Source organism: Camelus dromedarius, chromosome 3, assembly GCF_036321535.1.
Source record: "Camelus dromedarius isolate mCamDro1 chromosome 3, mCamDro1.pat, whole genome shotgun sequence".
NCBI classification, from domain to species: Eukaryota; Metazoa; Chordata; class Mammalia; order Artiodactyla; family Camelidae; genus Camelus; species Camelus dromedarius.
In genome coordinates this window covers 77,798,538-77,825,441 of record NC_087438.1, presented here as the reverse complement: position 1 = coordinate 77,825,441, position 26,904 = coordinate 77,798,538, and the positions used below count along the sequence as shown (strand labels likewise).

The window sequence follows — 26,904 nt, the reverse complement described above, 5'->3', positions numbered from 1 at the left end:
TTACCATACAGCTTGCATATTTATTGAACAAATACTACTAAAATAGCTAAAATACATTGGGTACTTGTCTTGAGTGCATCAGTAAAGATCACATTGTTACAAAAGCCTGCATATTCAGCAGTACACAACTGCAACTCTACGTAAATGCCACAGATGCAGAATACTGTTTTCTTGCTCTATTTACACTGCGGATACACCTAATCTAACGGAGGGAGGGGAAATGCACAGGAAACTCAGGCCAATGGGCGAGCGAGAGGAGACGGAAGAAGTGTAGCAGCGCATGCGTCGTGTAACAGAAGCGGGACAGTCAGAACAAAGCCTGCCCTGTCAAAGGAAGAGCTGAAAGACAGTTATATAAAAATTAAGGTGGGCTTTCAGACTGGCTAACACAACAACATTCCATGAGTAGATGGTATTGTCTGATTATATTTTTGTTTCTCCATTTCATTGGGAGCAAGGACAAAAATGTAAGATCTACACCTTGCTTATCGGAACTGCCGAAAAAGAGTGCTCTGCCTTTTTTTTTTTTTAATTTTGTAAAGACTTTTTTTTCCAACCTAATTTTTGGGAAAGATGTAATTTTCATGTTCCTACTGAGATGCCTGTTTGGCGGTAGTTTTTTTCAGAGGGCATTTATTTAAAAAAAGAAAAGAAAAAAAAGTTTGCCCTATTTTTCCCCAAATACTCTTTCAAACAAAAAGAACTAAAAGAGACACCTAAAAACGCCTGTCAAATTATTGCTTTTCGTTCTCCAAGTTAGGCAGGCGACGCTACTGAAAGGAAGAGATTTGGTAAGGAAATTACAGTTTTGTGATTGCTCCCGCTACAGTGACTGCGTGTCCACGAGCGCCAGCCCGTGAGGCGCGAGGCTCCCCCGCGCTCTGCGGCGGCGCTCACTCAACCTACAACGCTGAAGAAGAAAGCCACACTGAAGACACAAGGAAAACAAGTCAATCCAGTCTAGAGAACAACATCCAGGGAAACAGAGTACCAACACCTTCTTAGAACATGAAAATAAAAAATAACTCCATCAGAGCTACCTCGCCAAGGAGCATGTTGAAAGTCCAAAATAGCACCATTCATCAGTGTCTCAGGTCCTGTGGCAGCATCTCGGTCACTTACCACAAGGAAACAATGAGTTTCAAACTACTTCTATACATCAAAAGAGTACATGGATAAAATATAGAGATATACAGACAATTGATGAACGTAAACTACTAGGCTTGTTACATCTAAATGAAAAAAAAAAAAAAATGGGGACTCTCAGCCTCTGCAAGAAGCAGTCGGGAGCTGTGTGAGTGAAAAGGCAGAAGTGGACCGGTCATGTGAGAGCGGTGGGAGTTTGAGTTGTGGAAGACGTTGTAGCGAACCAGGCCTGAAGGCCCACCTGTAAGGGTTGTAAACGTGGATTCACAGTGTGAAATTCTGAGCGGTTTTCACTGGAGTCAGAATGATTAAAAACTGGTTTGATGATACCTATTTGTCCACTGTAAATTCTCTAAAGCAAGGCTCAGAGTCCCATAGTTTCTTCTTATACTTGATGATTTACACAGAAAAAAATCCCATATATGATACCATGACCTCATCAATACCCATACACCATATGTAATACAAATGGAGGTGATTAAAAAGAGTGGAGGTAACTGATTCCTGGGGACTGGAGTTCATTGCCACCAAGTGGAGTCAGGGAGGCAGCCTCGGTCTCTCCATTCTTCTTGCGGTTCACTTCCTTTGGGACAGGAAGTCTTCCCTGAGAAGCACAGGGACAGACGGACACACACACACAAAAGAGACACATTGAGTCATGCCTCTAAAACCACTGGAAAATTTTTGCTTCTCCCTCCCGCCTTTTATCCTTGAACTCCCCATGTTTTGCAGAGTTTACATATTAAACACAGTTCACCTGAATGTAAACATTAGGTCTGTGGGGGCATGAAGTAATTAAACACTAGCCGTCTTGGCTTTAGTAGAATCAAGTGCTTCTCCAAAGGCTGGGCCCCACGATGGAGGAGGCCGCATTCCCCAGAGTCAGGTTTCTGAAGACAGTTTCTAGTATCAGACAGGGCCCAACAGGAGGCTGGGTGGGAGGTGCTCGTAGGAGTACTAACATATTTTTTTTAAAGAGTTCAATGGCTGTGGTGGAAGGGGGATAACTGTCTTCTAATACATAGTAAAAATGTTTAAAGCATGTCACAACTGCACCAGTGTAACATATGTATGGTTTATTTTAGAATCGACTGACAAACAGTCCAGAGAGCCTTACAGGAAGGATCAGAAGTGGGCACCAAAGGCCGGGGAGTGTTTGGGAGGGAAATCATGTGGGCTGGAAGTGGGGAGGCAGGCAGTGATTGCAGAAAAGAGGAGATAGTGAGGAAGCCCAGGAGAACGGGAGATTCAGCTAGCTTGGGCTGACGGGGTATTCTAGTCCCTCCTCACAATTTTGATGAGTGTGGTTTTTGTGTTTCTGACTAGGAGAATCCAAACGTGACGTGACTGATAAGCCACTGAGCACCCACGGGGAGAAGCTCTCCGTCACAACCAAACAGCAAGCGGACAGGACAATGACAGAAAACAAAGGTCTTATCACAGCTAGATTTTATACCCCACTCAGATATGAAAACAGTGAATATTTGACAAGAGTCTCTTTTAGCCAAACCATTAATTACTGGAGTATTCTTGAAAAAAAAATGATCCCTCATGGTTTTAAAAGATCTGCTGAGTTGTTTTTTTTTTTTTTTTTCCTTTTGCTCAGGCCACATGTTCTAACAGGATAGTGGTAATAAGCCAATTTGACTGGATATAAGTACTTGGGTTAAAGTGATAATCTGTGATCTGCAAATTATTGCATTTGAATATTTTTAAGAATTCAGAAGTCAGGAACTTCCAAACAACTTGAAACCAAAAAACTGTTTTCAGTAGCCCCAGAGTGAACCAAATATAACAGATAATTCAACTTTAAGAAGTCTTATTTACTGTATAGATTTTCCCATATTGAACATCTGGTGCACCTAAATTTTGTTTTTAAAAATCTTGGACTTTGAGATCATACATTTCTAGAATGTATATAAAATCCACTCAGTATTTAGTTTAATGCTCCAGTTTTACTTTGTGATTTAGAGGTTGCTTTGGTGCCATTAAATACCAACAGGACCAAACCAGAAAATTAAATTAAAATATAATTCATCACTTACACACATTTAAAGATCTAGATAAATTTCCGAAAGCATCATATTGGGCAGTTCCTGTTATTTGTGAAAACAATTTCAATCTTGAAATTTTAGCCTGCAATCCCAATATTTAAAAAAGGAAATTCACTGTAATCTGGGTGTCTTTAAAATAATGTTTGTTCCTCCTCCCCCGTCAACCAGTTAGCATCATGGTTAAGGAACAGGACAAACTTAAGTTTTGGACAAAGGAGAATTCAATGACTGCTAACTGTCATAGGCCTGGAAAGGGAAATCGTAAGTTCTTAACGTTTCACTCAACAACTATACTCTTTGCATATAAGGGTGGCCTTAAAACTGCCTACTTCAGACTTATTCTTAAGTGAGTATACAGAACACTAGTCAGTCCCTATCTCGGTCTTACTAATCTCTTATCTCTATAAAAAAAAAATACACAACAAAATGAAATAAAGAGCTGGGTGGGATCTGGGTAATTTGAAAAGAAGTCCTTCCAGAAAAAAAAAAATGTGGAGGTATTTCAGATTTGTATTTACCATTTTTATTATTATTTTTCTCTCTTTTGAGGCCTCCAAATATTTGCACATGTCTTCCCTTCATTATTCATGTTCTGAGTGCCTTGGATCAAGCACTCTGCTAGATTTTAAGTCAACAAAGACAAGAGCTGGCCCTGCCCGGGCTGACCTTAATTAACTTGCTGTATGGGAGACATCCAAGTAACAGGACAATGGCAAGGCAGTGGCGGGAAACCCTGCAGGGAGGTCTGCTAGGAGGCGCCCTGGGGAGCTCCTGGGGAGATAAAGTTCTGTACATCCTCCCCTTGGAGGCTGGAATTTACTAGATTTCAGTCCTTACCTCCTGTCCCTCATTTTAAAACAAAAGTCTTTCCTTACCCTTTAAAGGAATTTTAAGTTTCTGCAGCAAGGCTAGGAGGTATCTTAAAGAGGAGACACAAAGATGTGTTATTCTCCACATGTCAGGCCTTGCAAGAATTCATACAAAAATTGTCCTGTCTTCCTCCATCATCCAGCATATAATGGTCCCTGTAGGACTGAGGAACTTGAGTAATCAAGAAGGCTGGTGGAGGGGGCAGAGATGTGGCCAGTGGCTCTGCAGACTGTTTTCCTGGATGTCCCCCAAGCTGATCTACCTCTGGTTGGACGGCCCTCTCTGCTGATGACTGTTAGTATATGAAACCTCTGGTTACTCAGTAATGTGCTTTGGACCAAGTAAGTCAAAATTATTTTCCGTATGATTATGCAAAGATGTGCTTTTCCAGAAGGTAACAGCTAGAAAAAGCACAAATACGTTATGCTTAAAATATTCTTCATATATTTAGAGAGGAAAGAACTTAAAATAGCAGAAGACCTGAATCCCAGGATCCTCTGTGCCAGTCTCCTGGAGCCTACCTCAGTGCAGGCAAGGCCCGGGGACCCAGCCTGGCCTTCCAAGAAGAAAGGGAGGCCCTGACGACCTCACTAAAGAACTTACCCAGTCTTGCCCTTCTGGTTGAGGCCACCAGTATCAAAGAGAGGACCTCTGGATGCCTGAATGGTGCAAGAACTAATGAAAAGACTATACTCTCCCTTCCATAATCACATCATACCCTCAGCTACCCAGGGGAGTTATGCCGTGAGGTGGCCGAGTAAATAATGTGTAGACTACACTGTGCTTGCTGGTGGTATGGTGGGTGGTGAGGTGGTGGGGTGTGGGTGTCTTTTAAGTAAACTTCCAGTATTTTAATTCACTTCCACTCCAATTCTATGAGGCCAGAACAAGTCTAGCTCAGGCAGGGCCCAAATCATTTTGTTCACCTACTTTCCTGCCAATGATTTCGACCTTGACCTTCAGGAATTCTCTGAAAGATTAAAGGTGATTCAGAATTGTTTTCTTTCAGTGCAAACTGCCAGTTGGCATAATCTCTTTTAATGTTGCCTGTCAGTAAAAGACAGGGAATTGCTAAAACCATTAAGGGTAAATAAGAGAGTTTCTCAAAATTGAAATGACAGTAATAGTTGGGGAGTCCTCTCCGTTGGTCAATTGCACTTGTGCAATTTTTAAATGGAAATTTTATTTTCAAAGGACTCTTTTTTTATTAATTCCAAAATCAGTAAGTCAGTGGTAAAAAGTACAGTCCTCCTGCTTAAGGTCAAATTGATATTTACCCTTACAGAGAAAGTCCAAAGGTATCTACAGGAAAGACTGGTAAATGTTTTTGTTGGTTTTTTTTTTTTAATGTTGCTAAAACCTAAAATGTAAATTTTACAAATTTTCTTCAGGCAGAGATTTGTCACACTTAAGATATCAGAACAATGAAAGCCTGTAGAAAACATTTTTAGGCCTAAAAGTTAGAAGAAAAAAAATACAGTACTTTTTTTTTTAAGTTCTTTCTGTTTTGGTTCATGGGCAATCTTATCAGACATTCAGGTATTATTACCAGACAAAACTGTCCTTATCTTATACTTTTAAGATATCTTTTAGTTTGATCATCATATTTGAGTTTATCTGCCTAGGAATGGAGCAAATTAAAAACCTGTAAAATGTACATTTGGTAAATTGGTTCCATAATTCTTAAATGAAAATTTGCTTTGAACTTTGGACTTGTTAAGAAAGGAAGATAATACAAGCTGTAAGAGTCACAGGACTTTAGAATATTCTTTTTCTTTTTTGTAGCATATGTTATTGCCAAGGTCATAACAGAATCAGGTTAAGGGATTATTATAGTAGACGATAATGAGTATTAAAATGAAAAACTCTTTAAAAAAATTGTTTCTAAATTGAAAAAAATCTTAACAAAATGTCAGCTAGAGAACTTACCTTAGGAAGTCTTCCCTCCATTTCCTTGTTTGGAAATGGTTCTTGACTGACCCAGACAGAAAGCTCTGGGTAATAAACCTGGAGAGAGAGAAAAGCACACACATTCAGATTAAAAACAGGAGCCACCCTGAAACCACATGGGATCAGCTTAATGAGCTCAATTCCCCACAACGGTCACTTATTTCCCAGTTGCAACTTTTGAGTGCTGGGGAAGCCCCTCAGCTCTTTCAGACTGTCAGGGTGCTTCTGAATGTACACTGCACTCCAGAGAGTTTTCGCTCAATGTCTTCCAAGACTAAGTCCAATCGAGCAGATATCACTCAATGTTATCTTCAGTACGCAAAGTGACAGCTTCACAGCTCGACTGGCTGAGCAAACTAAGGCACTGGAGAGGCCTAATTTTCAAAGTGTCCTTTGATAAGTATCCTCACAAAACTCCATATTTATGAGATAAATGTGCCAAGTAACCACCGAACGCTATTAAGGGTTATCCTGATCCTTTATGAGAAGGCTCGAGATTATGCACAAAGCATAAGAAGGAAAGGAAGAAGGATGTGCTTTCTCCCCAGATCCACGTGTCCATGGACAACACTCTGCCCAATTGCCGGGAAGGAGCCAGGGGACAGAGAGGGGTGGGGCAGGGTGATCCCTGGCTCATGAATGTGGGGGTGGGGCAGGGGAGGGACGAGGTGGACAGAGTGAATCCAATTCTTTCGATCTAAAAAGGGTTATTATCATAGGAAGGTTGCTGACCAGCTGTTCTCCATCTCTGTAAAGACAGGAGTGGGGGTAAGGACTTAAATTACAAGTACAGATTTAGGTCAGCTATAAGGAAGAGCTTGGCACAAGAACTGTTAAATTACTAAAAGAATTTAGAGAGGAAAACTGTGAAATCTTCTTTAAGAAATTTAGAAACCGAATCCAACGACCATCTGTCAGGGCTAATTTACATTTGATACAGCCCTGCTTGAAAGGAGGGGAGGAAATTAGATAAGATTCCCTCCAGATCTGATTCTCTGAATGCTGTAAATAAGCTTCACATTGAATAAGTAATAATAAGAATCACATCTCATTAATAGGTTAACAAACAGACTTATCTGTCTTTTTCTGTTGCGGGAAGCACTAGATGTGGCCACCTAATCACCAGGCTACCTGCATGTTCCCAATTCCTGAGTCAATCGCTTGGTGGGGCCTGAGGGGGAAACAGGGATGGCTGTGCTGGCTCTGTGGGGACAGCCTGACAGAAAGCATCTGTGCTCAGTCCTGGTAACGCTCAGGGCACACCCCAGTTTTCAGAGCCGTTTTGCCTATATTACCAACTTTATCCTGATGATAAGCCTGTGAATAGGTCTTATCATTACAGAGAAGAGGAAACTGAAACTCAGAAAGGTCACCCGACTCGCCCAAAGTCACACTGTGTAGGACAGGCCTCAAACTCAAGCCAGGTTTCCCGGTTCTAAATTTCAGTTCTTCCCACAATCCCAAGTGCCCTCGAATTACCCCAGAATGCAAATTGCCTACCATCCCACTTTCAAAATTACACCGGTCCCCAGCCACCACACAAGTAAGTCTTTAATGTTTGAGGGCTCATCCTGCAAGAACAGTACCTATTTTCTGGCTTTGGGCCAGAAAATGCGTTCTGGGCCACACGGGTCCCCCAACCCCAACCTCCTTACTCTCGCTTGGTCTTCCTCTCCTCTGCTCAGCTCTTTCCAGGAGAATTCCACCATCTGCCTGTTTGGGACAGTCACCCTTGACATTCCCTTTAACCAGGAATGGATGAAGAAAACAAAACTACAATCTAAGAAATGTTTTTCTAAGGATGAAAAGAAAGTCACAGCACACAAAATCCCACTTTGGGCAATTTTAGGAGACCCCAAATTGGGATCCACTGTAAATTCACTTAATATAAATATATGTAAAATGACATCTCTACATTATTGCTTTTAAGGGTATGTTTTAAGTATAATTTAAAACATTACCCATATTAGCAAGAAATAAAGTTCCACTGTAAATCAAAATTGATAAAAATACATGTAGAAATTTAGTAGGCACATGGACAGAATGAAAAGCAAAATCAAGTAAATGTTATGTCTGTGTTCTTGTGCTTTTCTGTGGTATTCTTTTTGTGTGTGTATGATATTCCATTTTAACAAAATGACACTATGTCAGCATTTAACTTCTAGGTCCAAAGCATCAATACTGAAGCCACCCAAGTCTGATTTTAGGGAAAAATAGCTTGTCTCTCAGAAATTGTTTTACTTATTATTACAATTTTTTTCTAAGAACTTTACTTTTTTGAAGAAAAACAGCCAAGGACTTTTTGCCAATGAACTCAGGAACATGAGTATTAAAAAGTATAAAATATCTTCAAAATCCTGAGGACACTGCTCTTTAAAAAGTTACAAATCTGGGAAGCAAGTTATACTCACAGCAATTAAGAAAGCATGAGTGTTTGTGAAAATACAGAGGAAGGAAATATTTTATTGTTTTAAATTGGAGAACATGCAAAGGTTTTCCATAAATTCTGGGGAAGGTCAAAGTTTACGCTCATTGAACGTCAGTTGCTGTGCCTTTTTCTATAATGCTAGTTATCTCACTGATGACTAGGTTTAGAAACAACAGAACTGACATGAAGAATCACACTGGTTTAAAAACACTAATCATGATAGCTATGCATTTAGATATCCATGAGCAACTCTGAGGTAAAGCCAGATTTTTGCTTTCAAGTATATTTTAACCCACTATATATTTAAATATAGTTTTATGGAAAAAATGTACTATTTGATGTACTATTTGTATTTGATGGTAGGGCACTTGAGTTTCAATTGTCTATCACTGCATACAAGTTGAGAATAAAATGCTCATGGTTTTTGCTTTTTAATCTTTCTTTTTTCAAGGCTTGTTTTATTCACAGGGCAATGCATCGTGAAAAATAACTTCACTTTTTAAGTCTTTAAAGCAATTAGCTTGCCAATGATTATCACTTGGTATCCAAAGTAGAAAAACAAAATGTGCAGGAAATCAGAGACCACTCCTGCAAGGTCTCTCCCACAAAATGCCAACTAGATTACCACTCAGATTCTTTTTTTTTTTTTTAATTTCTCAAGCTTTTCATGTCAAAACTTGCTATTTATGTTCCAACAGTACAGCCCATATCCAGAATCAATCTAACTGACGTGCTTCCTATCACTTTCAGCAAACTGCATGCAAAGTTTGAATTATATCTATTACCTGTTTCTAAATTTGTGTTTTCCTCTGTTCATTTACTGTCTTTATCAATATTTCTTTGGGGAGACTGTTATATGAGCATGATCCTCAAAGGCAGGGTCATGCTTTATTCGGAGCCTAAGTATATCACAGACATGTGCTGCTTAGTGCATTTGTTAACGTACCTTCTCAGAAAGCTGCTTTGAAGATGTTGCATGGCTTGGTTGTTAACGACCATAATTATATTATTGTCTATCTTTGGTGGGGTTCTAAGTGCTTAAGGAATGGCCCTTTCATGACTTACCAAGGATAGGTGCCCACCCCTTGCAATTAGGAGAGCAGACTAGAGCAGCAGGTGTTCACCCTGCATAATTAATTCTTTGAGCACAAAGAAGTATATTCCATAATCTCTCTGCCAATTAAACAGTGTGTATGTGTCTGCATGTATACGTGTTCTATTCTGCCTAGTTGGCTAGGAGGTTGTGAAACCTAGTGCTGTAATACAAGGAGAATTTCTGTGCACATACGTGCTCTTCATTTCTGCAGATACCTTTTGAAGTGGTGCTATAAGAATCTCCCTCAAAAGCCAGTCTGCTCCCAGGTGTTGCTGGTCACGTGAGAGGGCAGACTGTAAACTGAAACCATAAATGAGTTACAGGATCATTTTCTCTGAACAGCATTACATCAAAGAGTAGATGGTGCCAAAAGATGATGCACTGAGCTGTCTCTCTAGAGACCCAGTCTTAGAGATCTGCCTAAGCCCGTGAATGCTGCCTGGAGATGAAGTACACAGTGGGAGAAATGCATTGCAACGAGAAGACAAAAAGCTAAACATGCAGAACACTGGGTCATTCAGATATTGTTCATTCTGCACATTCTGGAAAGGAGAATGAGTGTTAGTTGGTCCCTAAGTTGGCAAACATTCTGGTTTGAAAACTAAGTGAAACATGCAGTGACCTAATTTAAATACACACACACACACGCACACACACACGCACGCATGAGCTGGATAATCACAGAGAAAACAGTGCAAACACCTGCCTATTGCCCTCAACCATAAATGCCCTCCTGCTGGAAAGGGAAGGGTAGACTTTTAGGCCATTGCTATATTACACCTGCTGACACTCTCAGTTTGTCCATGGCCTGGTAAGTTCTTAACCTGTGGAAATGGAAGAGACAATTGGGGTTCACAGCTCACAAACTGGTTAAGCCCATTGGCATTAACTCTGCTTCCGGTGCATATGTTTACTAATGGTACAGAAAATGTCCACATTTTATTAATATTATGCAGCAGGTTACGTTAATGCCCAACATGACATGTCAGGCAGGCAAAGGATTTGTAATTCTTTACTTTGTGAGTTGGGATGCTTGAAACAAGCTGTGTAGAGTTTTACAGTGGAATCCTCCAAATCCACTCTGCTCCCTGTGAAGCCATCTTGAGAGGCCGCTGATGACTATGTGGGAACCTGACAGCTGTGGAATTTTATTTCTAGATTTCAACCAGGCAGAGAAAGGAAAAGGAAATCTCCTCGCTGGCAACAAAATGCAAGTGTTTACATGTGAAATTAATCGTCAGCACAAAGAGCTTTTTACAGTCACCCTGTTCCACAATATAATATTCTGCTTGTTTGGCTGCTGAGTCTTTTACAACTTGATTTCTAAGAATAAGAGCAAAGGCGGAGAGGAGCGAGGAATCAAGGCAGGAGCAAGCCACAGAAGGTTAACAATGTTGTCCAACTCAGCTTTGTCACCACTCTTTAAAACCGTTTATTACGTGAGTTTTGGGAGTTTGGACGATGTGTGGTTCAAGGCGGGGTGCAGCAGGAGCAGCTGGCGAGCTCACCCTGGTGAACCCCAAGGTCAGCTGCGAACGTTTGTGCGCGCAAATTCCTCCTCTCATCCCAGCCTCATTCCTTTCCAAAAGGAACATGCTTAGCACAAAACAATCCACCTAAAGACTCCATAAATCCAAATAAGGGAGTTACTGATCGAGGAATTCTCAGATTTCTGCCAAGGCACCCTCCCCTGGCCTGGACGTCAGCCTGGTACAGTAATCAGAGCCAAATTGTGGACTGGACTCAAGGAACTAAGTTCAACACTTCAAGTCTTGACTTTAAACGGGCGATTTTTCTTTTCAGAGATGAAGACAAAACAAAGGACAAACAGCTGATAACAGCCCTAAGTAAACCGGGAGAAAAAGCACAAGAATAAAGCTTGGAAACAAAACTCATAAGGGATATCTAAGAAGAGATTTTCCAAACAAAAGGAAAAAAACAAAGCAGATTTTTAAGACTCTGGTTTGAGATTAAGCCGTTTGTGGGTGAACAATAAGAAAGTAAAGGCCACAGAACAAGATATTTGCTCTTTTCAGCAGAAAAAAAAAATACTGTCCTTTGTTAACTAGCAGGAAAAAAAAAAAAGCCCCTCAGGCATTTAAGCACAGCATAAGCTTTTCCTTGCCTCATGACCTCAACAAATATGTTAATAAAATCTTTTACCTCCCTGGAGTAGAACCAGAGTAAATATTTACTTAACACATCTGAGTTCTAAGTCTGGACCACCTCATTCCCTTATATAAGTTGGTTTTCATTTGTACCCAAGAAATTACAAACACATCTTGCAATGTTTCTCCTACTTGTAAGGTGAAAGGGAAGAAGTAAGGATGGAAGGGAAGGGAAAGAGGGAAGAGAAAGGAAGAAAGGCAGGAAGGAAGGGAAGAAAGAGGGAGGGAGAGAGACAGCGGGGAAAGAAGGGAGGAAAGCAAAAACCGTGTCGTCTCCAGTGCAGCAAGCTGCACTTGTGAATTTCTGAACTGTATTCTCTTCCACAAATGAGAGTAATACTATTGACGTGCTTTCCAATACCAGACATCTGGAGTTAGCAGGACTTTTTCCAAGCACATTCCAAGGTTAATAGGAAACACTGAGACTTGCTTTTATTAGCTGGTTTGAATAATTTTAGGTATGCTGAGTTTCACCTTCAAATAACTATAAAAATTCTGATTTCTACTCCCCAAGAATGCTAAGTTTTCTTTCCTCTTGTCCTTAAGTTACCGTGCTAGCCATTAAAATTTTATGAAAATTGTCACCTCAACGTGACAGAAGTCCTCATTCCTTTTGTTAAAGCCCTCAATCAAAGGTTGGTGAAACAAGTACTTATCTAGACATAAGGATTTGGGGCTTTCTTGGTCTGGGTGAATGATGAGATAGCTAGTTGCTTTTGAGGAGTTTGTGGACATTTTGAAGCATTCCTCCTGCTGCCACGTGCAAGACTGAACTTTCCAGAAAGTGTGCATTTTCTCCCCAAGGGCTCATTCCAAAAGAAGTTATTCACTCTTTCCATCAATGCACCCTCTTCTGCTGGCAGCTGCAAACCGCTTAGCATTTAGCAAAAGTCATTTCACAGTTCAATGCTTGTCTTGCTGTGTCTTGGTCATTTAAAGACTGTTGTCTCTTCACCAGCAAACGGCATCATAACAGATCACCAAATATAGAGGTAAAGTGGATTTCTATTGTAGGGAGGATGTAATTAAAATTGGTTTAAACCAGAGCCTAGTTGATTATCTTCTAAGAAGTTTGGCTTTAAAAAAAAAAGGGAAAATATAGCCAGATCTGTATCCACATGCTCTTAAGTGCTCAGGTCACAAAGAGGACACCAAGAGGCTTCGCATAACCTGCCCTCTATGAAAACCGGCAAAAAGCTAAAAGTACAAGAGGAATACAATTAAATTAGGATGGATGTGCCCTGTGCACCCCCTGGATTTTCAGCCCCACTGGGTGGAGCATGGTTTAATTCAGCAGTCTTCTCCCTGATGAGGGCTTGGTCAGGCAGTACCACGGGAAGCAGAGGAGACCTGAGCGGGCAGCCACCTGCCCAAATGAATAAAGACGGAGAGTCACCCAATGAATACCTCAAAAGGAATGCCAAACCAGGAGGCTAAATTCCCTGGGAAAGGGATCACATATTCTCCTTAACATGAAAAAGACAGCACTGGAAACTCAGAACTTCAATCCAAGTCCTGACTGCACTCTGTGACAAGAGAATACATTGACCTCATCTTGTGGGTTTTCCCCCTCTGTCCTTCTTCCATTGTAAACCAATCAGCAAAACTATACTTCTCCAAAAGAAGAGAACTACGAGCATTATATGTGAGCTATTGGAACCCACACCCACCAGCAGAGTATGTACATTTGGAGACCCACAGTTTTCTGTGAAAATGAATCCTGAAGTTCGTTATAATGTTGTTACTGCTGATTTTAAGCATGTTTTCCATGTGTACTCATTTAATCCTCAGGGCGCTGTTACAAGGATCAAATGCATCAACAGATGTAAAGTAACGGCCACAGGGTCTGGCGCAGTACTCACTGGATCTGGGTTAGCTGTCATGGTCATCCCTCCTCACCATTTCACAGATGAGGATGCTGAGGGGGGCAGTCAGGGAGCCTGCTCAAGGTCACATAACCAAGAAATGGAGAAGACAGAATGCAAACCCAGCCTCTCCTCTCAGAGAGCACAGTCTGTCAATATTCATCTTCTCTGCCCTTTCCCTGCAGTGCCACCACTTAGACCCTGAGAGCTGGGGGCTGTCTCAATCCCCCAAGTAGGTGTTGAGCATCTCCACTTGGCGCCTTTGTGATGAAATTTAGATGGATTTCTGACATCTGCTATCAAGAGCAGTTTTCTCAAATGTATTTGTTGCTCTACTACCTGTGTTTCTGATAAATAGCTGCCCTTCAAAATAACTTACCCCCCAAAAAAATCAGCACTGTTTGAGGGCACAGAGGGTGTGCCTCCCAGTGTCCATGTGTTTCTACAGCCCTTAGAGAAAGACTGCTCTTTTTTTTTTTTTTAACTTTTTTATTGATTTATAATCATTTTACAATGTTGTGTCAAATTCCAGAGTTCAGCACAATTTTTCAGTTATTCATGGACATATACACACTCATTGTCACATTTTTTTTCTCTGAGAAAGACTGCTCTTATAGCAGCAACTCTGCCTTGGCTATATTAGGACTTTGGATCTAATTAAACCCAAGCAACACTGGTCACTACAGTTTTGTCTTTTTTCAATTTTCCCTAGAAGGAAATGTTCAGCACAATACAAATACCTAGCAAACACAGCACCTAATTACAAGGGGCATTTGCTGAGAAACCAAATTGTTTGAATATGACCCCTAAATGAACTTTCAAACAACTTCTCTGGTGGCCTAGCAATGGACAACTTAATTCAGAATACCTTTCATCAAATGCATTTGAAATCATGTTCACTGTAACTCTGCTTTTTAAAATTTCCATTGGAAAACAAACTGTTTAGTCAAGGGAGAATTAAACTCTTATCTTAATCAATGATATGCAGATAAACAAACCATACTCTACATATAAATATAAAGTGATCCTAGTTGAAGAGGAAGAAAATAAATACTTGTTAGACCAGAGGCAGTGTAGAAACTATTAAGAATGGTAACTCAGAAAGAAAAACAAATTTAACCTGACCACTCTTGGAAACTTTTAATTAATGTAGTAGAAATGCAGTCAGTTCTAAAGACAGAAAAATGGAAAAATGGAGATGGGGTAAGTAACCACTTGTTAGTTATTACTATCATGAAAGTAACAAATAGCAAGTAACAAGAAAAGTAGCGTTGGATCCTTAGACTACATGTAGAGTACTGCATTCAATCACAAAGATGTGGTAGCCCTCTGGTTTTGTCTAAACAATGTAAGAATAGCTGATCAATTTGGTAAAAATTCACATTAATTATCAGATGACTTGTTTCTATGATGCCAAAAAACCAAATTTAATTGAATTTCTGATTGAATTGCTTGTGACAGTGTAGACAGTTAATCCTGTATAATAAAATTAAAGTTTAAAAAGCAGTCCTCACAAAAAAAAAAAAAAAAAAAAAAAAAAAAAGGAAAAGAATAGACTTAATGAAGATGAAATGAAAAGATGTGGAGACTTGGCTCCCAGACCTTGATAACAAGATCAGAACAATTTAAGATTCTGTTATCAAGAAGTGAGCAAAATATCCAAGGGCCAGAGGCATTTCATGATAGACAATTAGAACCAAGTCTCCACAGGGCACCGTGAAATGGACCCTCAGTTATGGTCCAGAGCATCCAGGTTTCTGAAACAGTCAAACCAAGGTAATTAAGGATTAAAATTACAAAGATGTGAAGGGCTCAGAGAAGATGTGGGCAGAATTTCTGATGCTGTATTAACTGAATTGGTTGAGTATATATATTAAGTGATTATCCAATCAATAAATCAAGTATTTACTAAGTATTTACTTTCTGTGAAGTATTGAGTATTTGGTAGGTAGCTTTCAATACTAGAGAATGAACATCTTATCAAAGAAGATGCCCCATTAGTTTGGGCTGGAAGTGCCAAAGTAGCAAAGAAAACACATTTTTTTTTCAAAAAAGTTTTTTAGAGCTAAGCCACCAAATCCTGGGACATCTATTCAGGAGAGGAGAAGGCTAGTTAATGAATTCATCTTTTCAAATTCAAATTCTTTTAACCATACAAGCACAGAAAGTCCATGATGTTGCATGTTTCAAAGAGCTGTTCCATTCCTTGCCCAGTATTCATTCTTCCAGCCAGTATTAACCAAGTCCCTACAATGCAGCAGGCACTAGGCTAAGTGTTCATCCATGTGCTGCCAAACCCACATGGCCCAACGAAACACGGAGGTGCAGCAACTGCCAGGCAATGTGCACAAAAGCACTTTTTTCCAATCATGGTCTCAGGAAGCCTTTTGGTAACTTTCACCATGATGACTTAATGAAGGGCACGAAACAGTACTTCTTGGAAAAGTACTTAATAGCATTCCCTTCCTTGAGTCATGTTTGTAAGTATTTTAGTCAATAAGTTTTATCCACCTAACTACAGACTCTAGTTTTTCCTTGACAGTTGTGAATGCTGGCTGCCAACCATGCAGTATCTTCTCCTAATTTCTACTCTTTCCTGTCCAAGAGCAGGTTCTATATCCGACACTGACTTCATCCAATAAAAGTGACCTCAAAAGGCCTGGACCCATTTTAAACACAACAACTTTTGTAGATTTCTCCCTGTTCAGCCACTGGACTGCAGTACTTTTCCCTGCTGGAACTGTATCAAACACAATTCAGACAGGAAGGCTGTTACCTGCCCCAGTAATCAAAGGACAGGGGTGTGTGATGGTGATCTGAGTAAGGGCTGGAGTGGAGAAGGGAGCAGAGCTAGAATGGGGCAGCCACACCAGATCTTCAGTGCACATTATGAACCTCCCTCTTGTTGGTATGTTTTCGGCTTGTATTTTTACTGGCAATGGCTATGCAACTATTCTCCCCTTCTTTCCAATCAATGGCTCTGGTTCCCAATTTCAGCTTAAAGGACAAACAGACCTTCCTTTCATCAGCCACATTCTCTTATATATCTTCCCCTTCTCCTTTCTGAACACGAGCTATGTTTGTACTTTAGTCTATGAAAGTGAGGATGAACACCGAACAAGCACACTGTAAAATCAAGAATTTAAAACTATCTCCAGCTAGATAATCGTTAACACTTTTCAGGCACAAAGCTTAGATTGGAAAGCAATCTGAGGTAATCACAGGCAATAATTTTATTTATGAAGATTTCATTACCTTGGGAAACCACAGCAGATTTATGCTGTACTGTCAAGACCGCCTCAGTCAGACTGCCGAGAGACAAACAGTGGGACGCATGCAAAACAACATTGATAACCTGGAACCCAACAGCACCCACCGCCAACATTACGGATGGGAATCATGACTCCACCCTAAAGTGACATTCCTCTTCCAGCCAATCATACCAAACGAGCCTTCTGGACTCTCTCAGGGCCTCTTCTGTCTACAGAAGTGTCAAAGAAGGGAGCGCAAAACTGAGGAGCTGTTTTTGTATTGTGCTTAGATTTCACTTAACTCTCCCCTCTTACCTCCCTGACCCTGAGCCTTCTTTATCCAGTAAGAGGGGTTTTTAGTGGCAAATTCATCATCTGTGTGTGGTGATCTCATTTTTTGGGCTATGCATTTTAGAATCTGAACTGTCACAACCCTGCAAAGTCTCAAGGTGAGCCACCTCGTTCTACCCAGAACTAATACACCTCCATGCGTCCATGAACTCTGACTCATTCATTCATTCCACAGACATTTACTGATCACCAAGGATGTGCCAGCTCCTGGATAGGTATCGGAGCAGTGGTCAGACTGGTTTACGGATGTGCAATCTATTCCAAGGTCAAAGAAGTTTAGAGTTTCCTTCCACTTTGCAGGAAAAGAATGCCAGTCAACTCCACCAGCTGTTCTAGAGTTCCCTCTCAATGATGAAACTTCTCCACATCTGAACTCACTATTCTGCCGACAGAGGAAAAGGAAAAAAAAAGGCATCACAACTTCAACTGGTACCATAAAGAGAGGGCTGATGCTCACATACTCACAATCAATGTTTGTGTTTCAAAGTTTACAATCTTGGAGGATAGAAAAGTATGCAGAAGTAAGCCAGCTACAAGTGGGATGCCGTGTGATGACAGTACAGAGCAGCATGAGATTTTCCTGCTGGATGTTCTGGGGTGAGTTTCATGGAGGAGTTGGCATTTAAATTCCGTCTGGAAGAAGAGCTTTATTTTGTCAGGAGGAGCATTCTTTCTAGGACTGAGTAAGCAAAGGCACAGAGGGAGGGACTCCTGGGGTGTGTTTGGAATAACAAGTGGCCTGGTCCCTCTAAGAAAATATATTCTACAGTAGAGAAATAAAAGATGAGTTCACATAGTTCCTGGCATGGCTGCCCAGCCACAGAAATTAAATTTACAAAAGTCTGAACACAGAGGTTGAAAAAAAAAATTATTTGAAAATATGAGGTGGGAGTAGGCATAAAGAATCCAAGGAACAGTGCTTACCTATGTCACTCACTGAGGGACCTGGGGATCTGCAGGGGCTAAAAGAGCTAGTGAAATCGTTTCCTGCTAAAAACCTTGCAGCTGATGCCTTCTAAGGTAGGAGTCTGTGCTGTCTCCAGAGGAGATCCAGAAAAATCCTTCATCGACTTGGCTTACGCCAACTGATGTGTATCATGTGATGAGATTCCCTGAAGATGGTCACTAGACTACTGGCTAAATGAGTAACAGCCTGTAGGCCTCAAATTGTAAACAATTTTATCATGATGTAAGTGCTGGCTTGAACGCTGAATACCTAGGTCTGGCTAATCAGGAAGGACAGAGAGACCCAGCTGGGTGCCCGTGCTTACAACTGATGAGCACGTGGCTCCACCCAGTGAGCCTCGCAGACGGGAAGCCTGGGGCGTCCTTCATGCAGCTGGCACCGCAGCACACCTGCGCTGGCCAAGGGGACACTGAGGAATCCGCTGGCATTTGCCAGGGGAAGTGCTGCCACTTTCTCCTGAGAAGGAGGTTAAGCGTGCTCCCTTCCTCCTTCCCAGTTCCTTCCAGCTGGGCACCTTCCTTCTCTCCGCCACTCCACCCCAGCCCAAGGAGAGGGAGAGGCAGCAACAAATTAAGCTTATGATCCATGAGAAAGTATATGTGAGTGAGTGTGTGTACTCTTTTCTGCTGGGCACAATCAAAGGAGAGACAGGCTGGAACCTGAGTGAGAGCCTCAGGCCATCTCTAAGGTGCCTGCTCAGGGCTTCCTCGGGCTCAGCACCTCAAGTCCCTGACTGCTAGGTCTGTCTGACAGCAGAGGCCCTGACCAGGGAGGAGGACATTCCCTACTGCAGCAAAAATGCATGGTGCTCACTCCTGTAAGCATTCCTTTCTACTGTATTCCTTTTGTCTGAAATATGCTTTTCTCTCATCTAAATCTATGCAAATATTCTTTTCTAATTTTTTAAATTAAAAAAATTTATTTTTATACAATTTGTAAAGGTTACTTCCCATTTACAGTTACTACAAAATATTGAAGATATTCCTCGTGTTGTACAGCACATGCTTGAGCCTATTCTTCACCTTCATCCACGCAGTATTTATTTAGGACTGGTGCTCAGCCCTTAAAAATCTTAAGAAGGCATAGTGCCTGCTCTCAAGGAGCAGTCTGGTTGCAAATTTTTGTGCCGCTGACAACCAACTGTTAATGGAACAATATAGGGAGGATTCTGAAATCATATTCAGGCTGAATAACAATAATGAGTGCCGAGGCCTCGATTAGCGACATCTGCCACAGGCGGAGCAGGAGTCAGTGGTGGCAAGCACGCCATGTATTTGTCACCTCTGGGTCTAGCTTAATTTCTACCTCCTTAAAAATTTTTTTTGCCTATGGTTCCCCAGTCCTTAGTAGTACCACCCTTCTGCATCTTACAATTTAGCACTAAATTATATTGCAAGACATTGTTTGAATTCACCATGCATGTTAGTCTTCCTGCCACAACTAAAATATAAATCCACTGAAGGTACTGGCTAACTGTGCACCTTCTATAATGCAGAGAACTCAGCACAAAGAAAATGCTCAAAAAAAAAAAAAAAAACAAACCAAAAAAAACCTTGTTCAGTTGACATAGGGATTGACGCTTAATCCCTCTGCTAACTCTTCTCATTTCTTCAGTTTCCTCAGACATGGCACCTTGGTTTTCTTGGGATTTTCATAATATGACAGAATCAGATTACACTGGAAATAAGTAAAGGCTTTAAAGTTCCAATACCGGGAGCAAAGCTCCTCCTGGAATCCGGAGGTGATTTTTAGGGCTGCAGGGAAAGTTGCTGTGAGTTTTGAGTACCACAGCTGGATCAAACCTAGAGAGCTAGCATCTCACCAGGTTGTTCAGAGCTGGCTCTAAAAGCTGAAAAAGGTGAGCAGTTGCAAGCCACTCTTTTTTGGCAAGTGGCTTTATGGCTTAATCTCAATTTTTTTCTCTTGTTAATAAACAATGGAAAATAATTTGCCATGGAAACTAAAATTACATTCACTTCAACTCCCTAGCTTTTTAGAAGAAGGTGAGGATATAAATTACTTTTACTTCACCAAAACTAAACAAGATTAAGTCATTAAGGATGAACTGAGTTTGAAATCTGCAGATACTAACTACTATATATAAAATAGATAAATGAGTTTACACTGTATAGCACAGGGAACTATATTCAATATCTTGTAGTAACCTATAATGAAAAAGAATATGAAAAGGGATATATGTATGTATATGTATGACTGAAGTATTATGCTGTACACCAGAAATTGACCCATTGTAAACTGACTATACTTCAATAAAAAAATGCAGAAAGTCCTGCTTAATAGATATGAGCATGCATAGACCAAACATTTACTGCGCTTCTAACATATATTTAATACTTTATTAAGCACTGTATATGAAGTTTATAAGCCCTCTGGGAGCCTATAACTTAGTTGGTCAACGGAAGAAATGCATGTGATCCAACGAACAAATAATGCAGGAGAGTACAATCTAATGTTACACCAGGTTAATACCATGTCATTGTTACTAATAACTGAATTGATATTAGAATTTAGTTGAGAGCCATACTAATGCTTAAATCCCAAACCATTAGAGCTGCTAATACTCGTCATGCACTAACAGATCAATTTCAGGACCACCGCTGTTTTTTAAACCACTGAAATGAAAGATTCTTGAAGTGTCCCTAGGTGCAAAATATGTCCAGAAGTACCCATTTTAGATAAATTTAGACCCAATAAAGGATATTTTAATAACCATAATTTCTACAGACGTGGGCTGAGATTTATGGTTCACCTGTTTTCCAGTTCAAAGCAATACAGCGGTTTAAAATTAGAATATTTAAATATATCTTGATCAACCAAGATGACACAGTCCAAGTACATTCAAAACATTTCCCTCTGATGTATTCAAACTGGATTTGCTGGTAAGATTTCCTTATCCTGAGTCTTTTCCTATATAACAAAGGAATTATTCAGGTAATTCAGGCAAGTCTTCCCACTCCTACCTCACTCCAGTAACATTGTGAATCAGACAAAAATCAGGAGGTTTTTTGTTTGTTTTAAGCATCACTATTCAAGTAATTATTTCAACCCTCCATTTCACTTTGGTTGTGAAGATAAAGCCTTAAAAGACTTTCCAGCCAGAAACAGCACTAAAAAAATATGTACAAGAGCAAGGAAGCCACAGTACTTCACTCCAAGGCTCCTGCTCAGTTCAGTGTAGATGAACACTTAAAGTGTAAACTCATAACCTGGAGGTTACTCATTTGGTCTAGTAAAGTACTCCTACTTCAGAAGTGTACTTTCTTATTTTAAAGTATTCATCTTAGGGTCTAAAATAAAGTGAGTTCCTTCAGTGTATTTATGAAGATCTGATTTACATGCCAGATTTTTTTAAGACTCTCATCAGGTTAAAATAAAATGATACTTTAAATAACTGTTGATTCCAAGATTTCTGCTCAAATACCTTCTCCTGCCTGAACTATCTATTTAGCTCAAGAGGAAGTGGAACTGGGGCTAAACCCAGATAGATCATCCCTACTGTCCTAATTCCCCAAACAATTCCCAATTCTCCCCTCACAATGTGCCAGAAGGCCTGGTGAAAGAAGACAGTACCATATAAAATTACCCTCCTAGGTACTCTTCAGCATCTCCACAATCAAGAATTACTGAGCAACTTGTACATTTACATCCAAAACCCAATGGCACAGCTACCATTAGGACCTCATCCCTCCTCAATCTCTCTTTCTTTAAACAAGAAAATCTTATGTTACTGAAGAGATTAATTGAAAGAGTCTCCTTGTAAGCCCATGAATGCCACTTCACAGACGGTACAGAAAGCAGAGCTCTATGAACAGTACAATGGAGTCAACTCATCTTTTTGAAAAGCTCAGCATTGGTCTTAGAGAGAATCTAATAATTGTTCCAATTCCTAGCTCTCTGTTAAAACATAACGAGCCTATGCTTGTTGCCACTGTTGAGTCCATGGCACATCCACACTTGGAGGCAAATTTACAGCACAGAGGGTAGTCATGTTGACAATCAGGACTTAACCTTGACAGTGAATTAAACAATTTTTTTCAAACTATTCAATAAGACTGCTCATTCTGAAGTATTTTCTTCTCATTGATATATCTGAAAGCAAGTACCTTTAAAATAAAACAGCTAAGTAAATATCGAGGACCCGCATAAAATATAACCTTAGAAATTAAAATTTAACAAAAAGCCAACTACAAATTAAAGAAATACTGAAGAGCTCTGCAAATTCACAATATCTTGTTAATTGCAAAAGGGAAGAAGGATTGGAAAAAGGTATGCTTACTAGAAAACTTAAAAAGCTGGGGAATGAGTTATTGAAAAGAACATTCTGGAAAACTACGATAAGACAAAACACACTCAAAATTAAAACTTTTTACAATACTCCTGAGATGCCCAACCCCAGATGCACTGTAATCTATGGAAATGGCGTCCCCTGGAGTTGTGCTCAAAGGGTCTCATAGTGCCTTGCAGAGTTAACAAAGTGGTTGTTTTTTTTGATAGTGTAAAAGGCACACTAGGATGCTTTCCTGTCTTCAAACTATTGTTGCAAAACATTATCATTTTAGGGTATGTCAAATGTCTAAATAATGAATAACTGTTTTGAATTCTGGAGTCTCCTAGTTAATTTCTTACACTGGAATGAGCTGATTATACATTTGTATTTGGAATAAGCCCTTTACTCAACAGGTCAAATACACTGAAATTAGATCCTCTTTAGTGCTTTAAATTATGTAAATGAAAGTATATGCTTAACAGAAAAGGCATGTTTATGTATTTTCTAGAGGTGGGTAGGTGTTAAGTCCACTGCCTCCCTAGCACTAGTTTGTATTGTATATGGGCTGAGTCTTTAAGTCACTTACAGAGATCAGCAAAATATTTCCAGTTTTAATCAAGGAAAGAAAATAACCTCATTTTGCCAAAAAGGAGAAAGGGAGGTGTAAGATACCTCTAACACCAGTTAAAAAATATATAATCAAAACTTCTTTTTACCTTAATATGTGAAAAGACTTTGAAGAGCTCAGACCTCCCGGAATAAGAGAATTGCTAGAAAGTTAGTTGGAATCACCCACAGACAATAACTGTCGGTGGTTTCATTTCAGGCAATGGGCTTGTGCCAAAAGGGACTGACATCTTGATGAAAGGATCACCAAAAAGTTGTGAGAATTTTTCCATGAGGAAAAATACTTCCAAGAACAACAAATTGTGATTTTTCATTCTGCCACCATACATAAATGACAACTGTAAGAAATTAACAACATATAATAACAATTCAAATTTGCTCTTCTGCATTCAAATCGTTCCAACTTTCATTCTCGGCTTTGGCACACACACTTGCCTTCCACAAAGCTCACTCCACTCACTACTGTGGAAATATGATATTTACTCTTTGAGCTTCATCTATAGGGCTAGTTTTGGCAGAGTCAGTGGTCAAACTGCTGTTGAACCAAATTGGTCACCTAACATATTACAACAGACATGAATCTCCATGGTCTATCTATGATGTCACAGAGGGTAAGGCTCCCGGATAAAGAGCTAGAAGACAAGGTGATGTGAGCAGTCACAGTAAAAGGTAATTAAATAAACAAAAATCCTTTGCAGCAGTTTATTTTATTACCATCCTAGAACTCTGTGACAATGGCTAACTGGGAATTTAATATGAAGTTAGGTACCATCTGCACAAAACCCACTGATTAATTTTCTGTTTATCTCTGCCCTTCTACCTCAAGTTCCTTAATTTGGTTGTTCTCAATCTAAGGCCAAGCAACTTCTATGTTATTTAGTGCTTTGACACTCATCTGTTGAAAGGATAGGTGGGGCATACACACAAAATAAAGAGCTTATTTATTAACAGAATTCAAACTGAACTCACTTAATTGCTTCTGATTCATTTTTCTCTTTGGGAGCTTATATTTGGATTGTTCTCAAAGCAAACATCAAGTATATCAGATTCAATTTTGATTCATTAAATTCCACCCTCATTTAAAAGAAAAACTGAAAACTAAATTTGTAAATCACATTCTAAGTGGCAAAGAGGTGTTTCAAAGAGCATAAACATCTGCAATAGGGCATGCTGTACTTAACTGAAAAGTTTCATGACATTTCTATTATTTTTTCAGTTCAATTTTAGTTCCATAGGGGAAATTTTTTATAGAGGATTAATATACTTATTGAGCTGTTTTTAATGTATATTTCACCTATTTCTTTATTTAATTAGTCATCAAACACAAAACTACCTCTTCTGTGGGTAATAATGCTTGTCAGAAATAGTTACACTTTCATTTAGAGGATAACATGCTTGTCTTCTAAAACTGAGATGTCTCTCATAACCAGTTATAAATCAACAACAAAAACACTAATTATATCTGAGATACAACAGACAGAGTATATTAATATTAAAGTCCATGCTCTATGTATATATTGCTTTTAAGGATAGCAGATACTATAGCTGCCGGATAAGCTGGACACAGACGCCCACATTTTGGCTAAGTTCTGGCTATCTCTAATAGAAGACCCATTGCTTTGTTTGAGCCCTACTGATGCCACCTCTTCCACACATGTCACAACATATCACTCTTCTTAAAGAACAGAACAGGTTCTGTTGTTCAAGTTAAATAAATCTTCACTTCTGAAAAAGGAATTTGTTTTCTATTCAAAATGATTGAAAATCAACAGACCCAATTCCTAATTCACTGCATCCAATTCATATTAAACAGTTGGGCTGCAAAGCTCCCCATGCTGGAGATAGAACCTTTGAAAGGTCAGATGGGGTAGGAACAATGAAGGGTTGAGGCGGGATGAAGGTGGGTGGTTGATATTTACATGGAATAAAGACTGAGGAGAAGCAATTGAGAATTTCCTCTGAGGACCAGTTCTTACCATTTTGAGAATCATTAACAGTCTTGGCCTTGCACCCTCCCTCTCTTCAGTCCAGGGAGACCAACCAACCTGCAAAATATGTTTAAATACAGTAGACAAATTGCTTCACCACAGGTCAGCAAACGAAAAATGCCTGTTTAGAGGTTACAGACAAATAATCATTTTCTGTGGTTAAGATACGTTACATGCAAATTATTGTAACCAGTGGGGCTTCTGAAAGAGCTTTCCAATTAGTCTATAGGCTTAAACAGGGGACAAAGGAATCCCTGGTACCTCGCTTTGCAGAGTCCTGGGCTATTCTTAGTGTTGGGTTCATCTTTAAATTGCAGGAGTTCAAAAGGTTTAGCAACTTAAAAGTAGAATCAAGTGATAAAAATAGATTGTTTTCTGGCTGCTCTTTGTTCCCAGACATACTACTGGCAGTATATTTGCAATCAAGACAGCAGAATAGGAATCAGCCTTCCACCGTGTAGTGTAATGCCTCAGAGTGGATATTTTTGGAAATGGCACTGCATTACATAACCTTTCGTGTTTAAAAAAAAAAAACAAAAACCCACACTGGGGGGGGAGAAAGTCAGGAATATACACCATTATGCCCTTCTCTCTAAACCAAATAAACATTAATGTACATGCTGCAGTGATTTTCCTCTCATCCTTTGTGTCATCAGAACACAGTTCTTTTGTTAACACAAGTTATGACAAAAATTAAGATGAATGGAGAAACTAAAAGTTCTCTAACAGGGTATCATAAGCTCTTAGAGTTTTCCTATGATGGTATTACAGATACATATAAATGCAAATCAGATTATCGTCATCATCAAGCAAAAGGCAGTCATTTATTTTTAAACCCTCCCTCCCCCAAAGTTCAACTGCTTTATAAGAAAATGCAGAAAAAAGTGTTGCAAGATCGAATGCCTAAAAAGACCCTTGGAGGCGACAGCAGCTTTGAAAGAGTAATAGTCTAAGGATGGAGGGACACAAATTAATTTTATAAAGGGGGGGGCTTGCATGCACCAAAGTGCATCTAATGCAAAGAAACGAAACAGTTCCTAACAATGCTTTATGAGCAGTAAGAACAAAAATTAACCACACCAACAAGGAAAAAACCCCACCCCTTTCCAAAAGAATTCTCCCTCTTAACTTGTGCATTTTTTTTAAGCCCAAGTTAAATTCCAGCCTGAAAGCAGCAGGACCAAAATGCCAAAATTTCTCCAAGGTACACGCTTCAGCTCCTTAAAATTTAGAAGGAAGAAGCATGAACTCTGCAGGGTTGAAGGGTCCAGCTAAAGAGCAACGGCAAGAAATCGACACAAAAGAGAAAGCAGCGCTCCCGGCCGGGGATGGGAATGGCATATACTTACAGACAAAAGCCCCGCTCCCTGTTCACTCTCTCCTCTCTACACCTGAAACACAAATGTGGATGAAAAAGGGTATCATGCTAGAAAGACAGCTGGGGGGTGGGGGAGGGGGAGGGGGAGGGAAAAAGGGGTGGAGGAAGAGGAGGGAGGAGGGGGAAGGGAAACAAAACCCAACCGGCTTCACTTCCAAGAAGTGCAGCCTAGTGAAAAGAAGGAGGGGAAGGTCTCCCTGCCTCGCTCTCTCTCTCCAAGAGTGTGTGCCTCTTTCTCTAAGAGTCAGTTTCTCTCTCTCTCTCTCCCTCTCTCTGCTGCTAGTGTGCTAGTGAACAATGAGCTAATTCTGATGGGCTGGCGCGGCGCCAGCGCCCCAGCCTTGCTGCCACTGTGCTGCCGCGGCGGAGCCAGACTGCTTACTCGGCAGGAATCGGCGACTCGGGGCCCGGTCGGCGAGCGGCCAACGCGCGCGCGCGCTAAGGTCCCCAGCACCCCGGCCGCCCCGCGCGCTGCGC

At 40.2% G+C, this 26,904-nt stretch overlaps 1 protein-coding gene across 3 annotated transcripts; it reads right to left on the bottom strand.

The window, feature by feature from the left end:
- On the bottom strand, window positions 1–26,904 carry NREP (neuronal regeneration related protein). Of its 3 annotated transcripts, none has more exons than XM_031448829.2 (5): window positions 26,810–26,904; window positions 26,399–26,440; window positions 25,038–25,106; window positions 6,000–6,077; window positions 1–1,750 (listed from the first exon to the last, which is right to left on the bottom strand). In XM_031448829.2, exons 3-5 carry the CDS (start codon window positions 25,050–25,052, stop codon window positions 1,625–1,627), a joined length of 219 nt encoding a protein of 72 aa, XP_031304689.1. In that variant the 5' UTR covers window positions 25,053–25,106; window positions 26,399–26,440; window positions 26,810–26,904; the 3' UTR covers window positions 1–1,624. The 3 variants fall into 3 exon arrangements, with proteins under 3 accessions (XP_031304689.1, XP_010985808.1, XP_064339256.1); XM_010987506.3 differs by lacking the exon at window positions 26,810–26,904 and adding an exon at window positions 26,629–26,761; XM_064483186.1 differs by lacking the exon at window positions 26,810–26,904 and having other exon boundaries at window positions 26,399–26,621.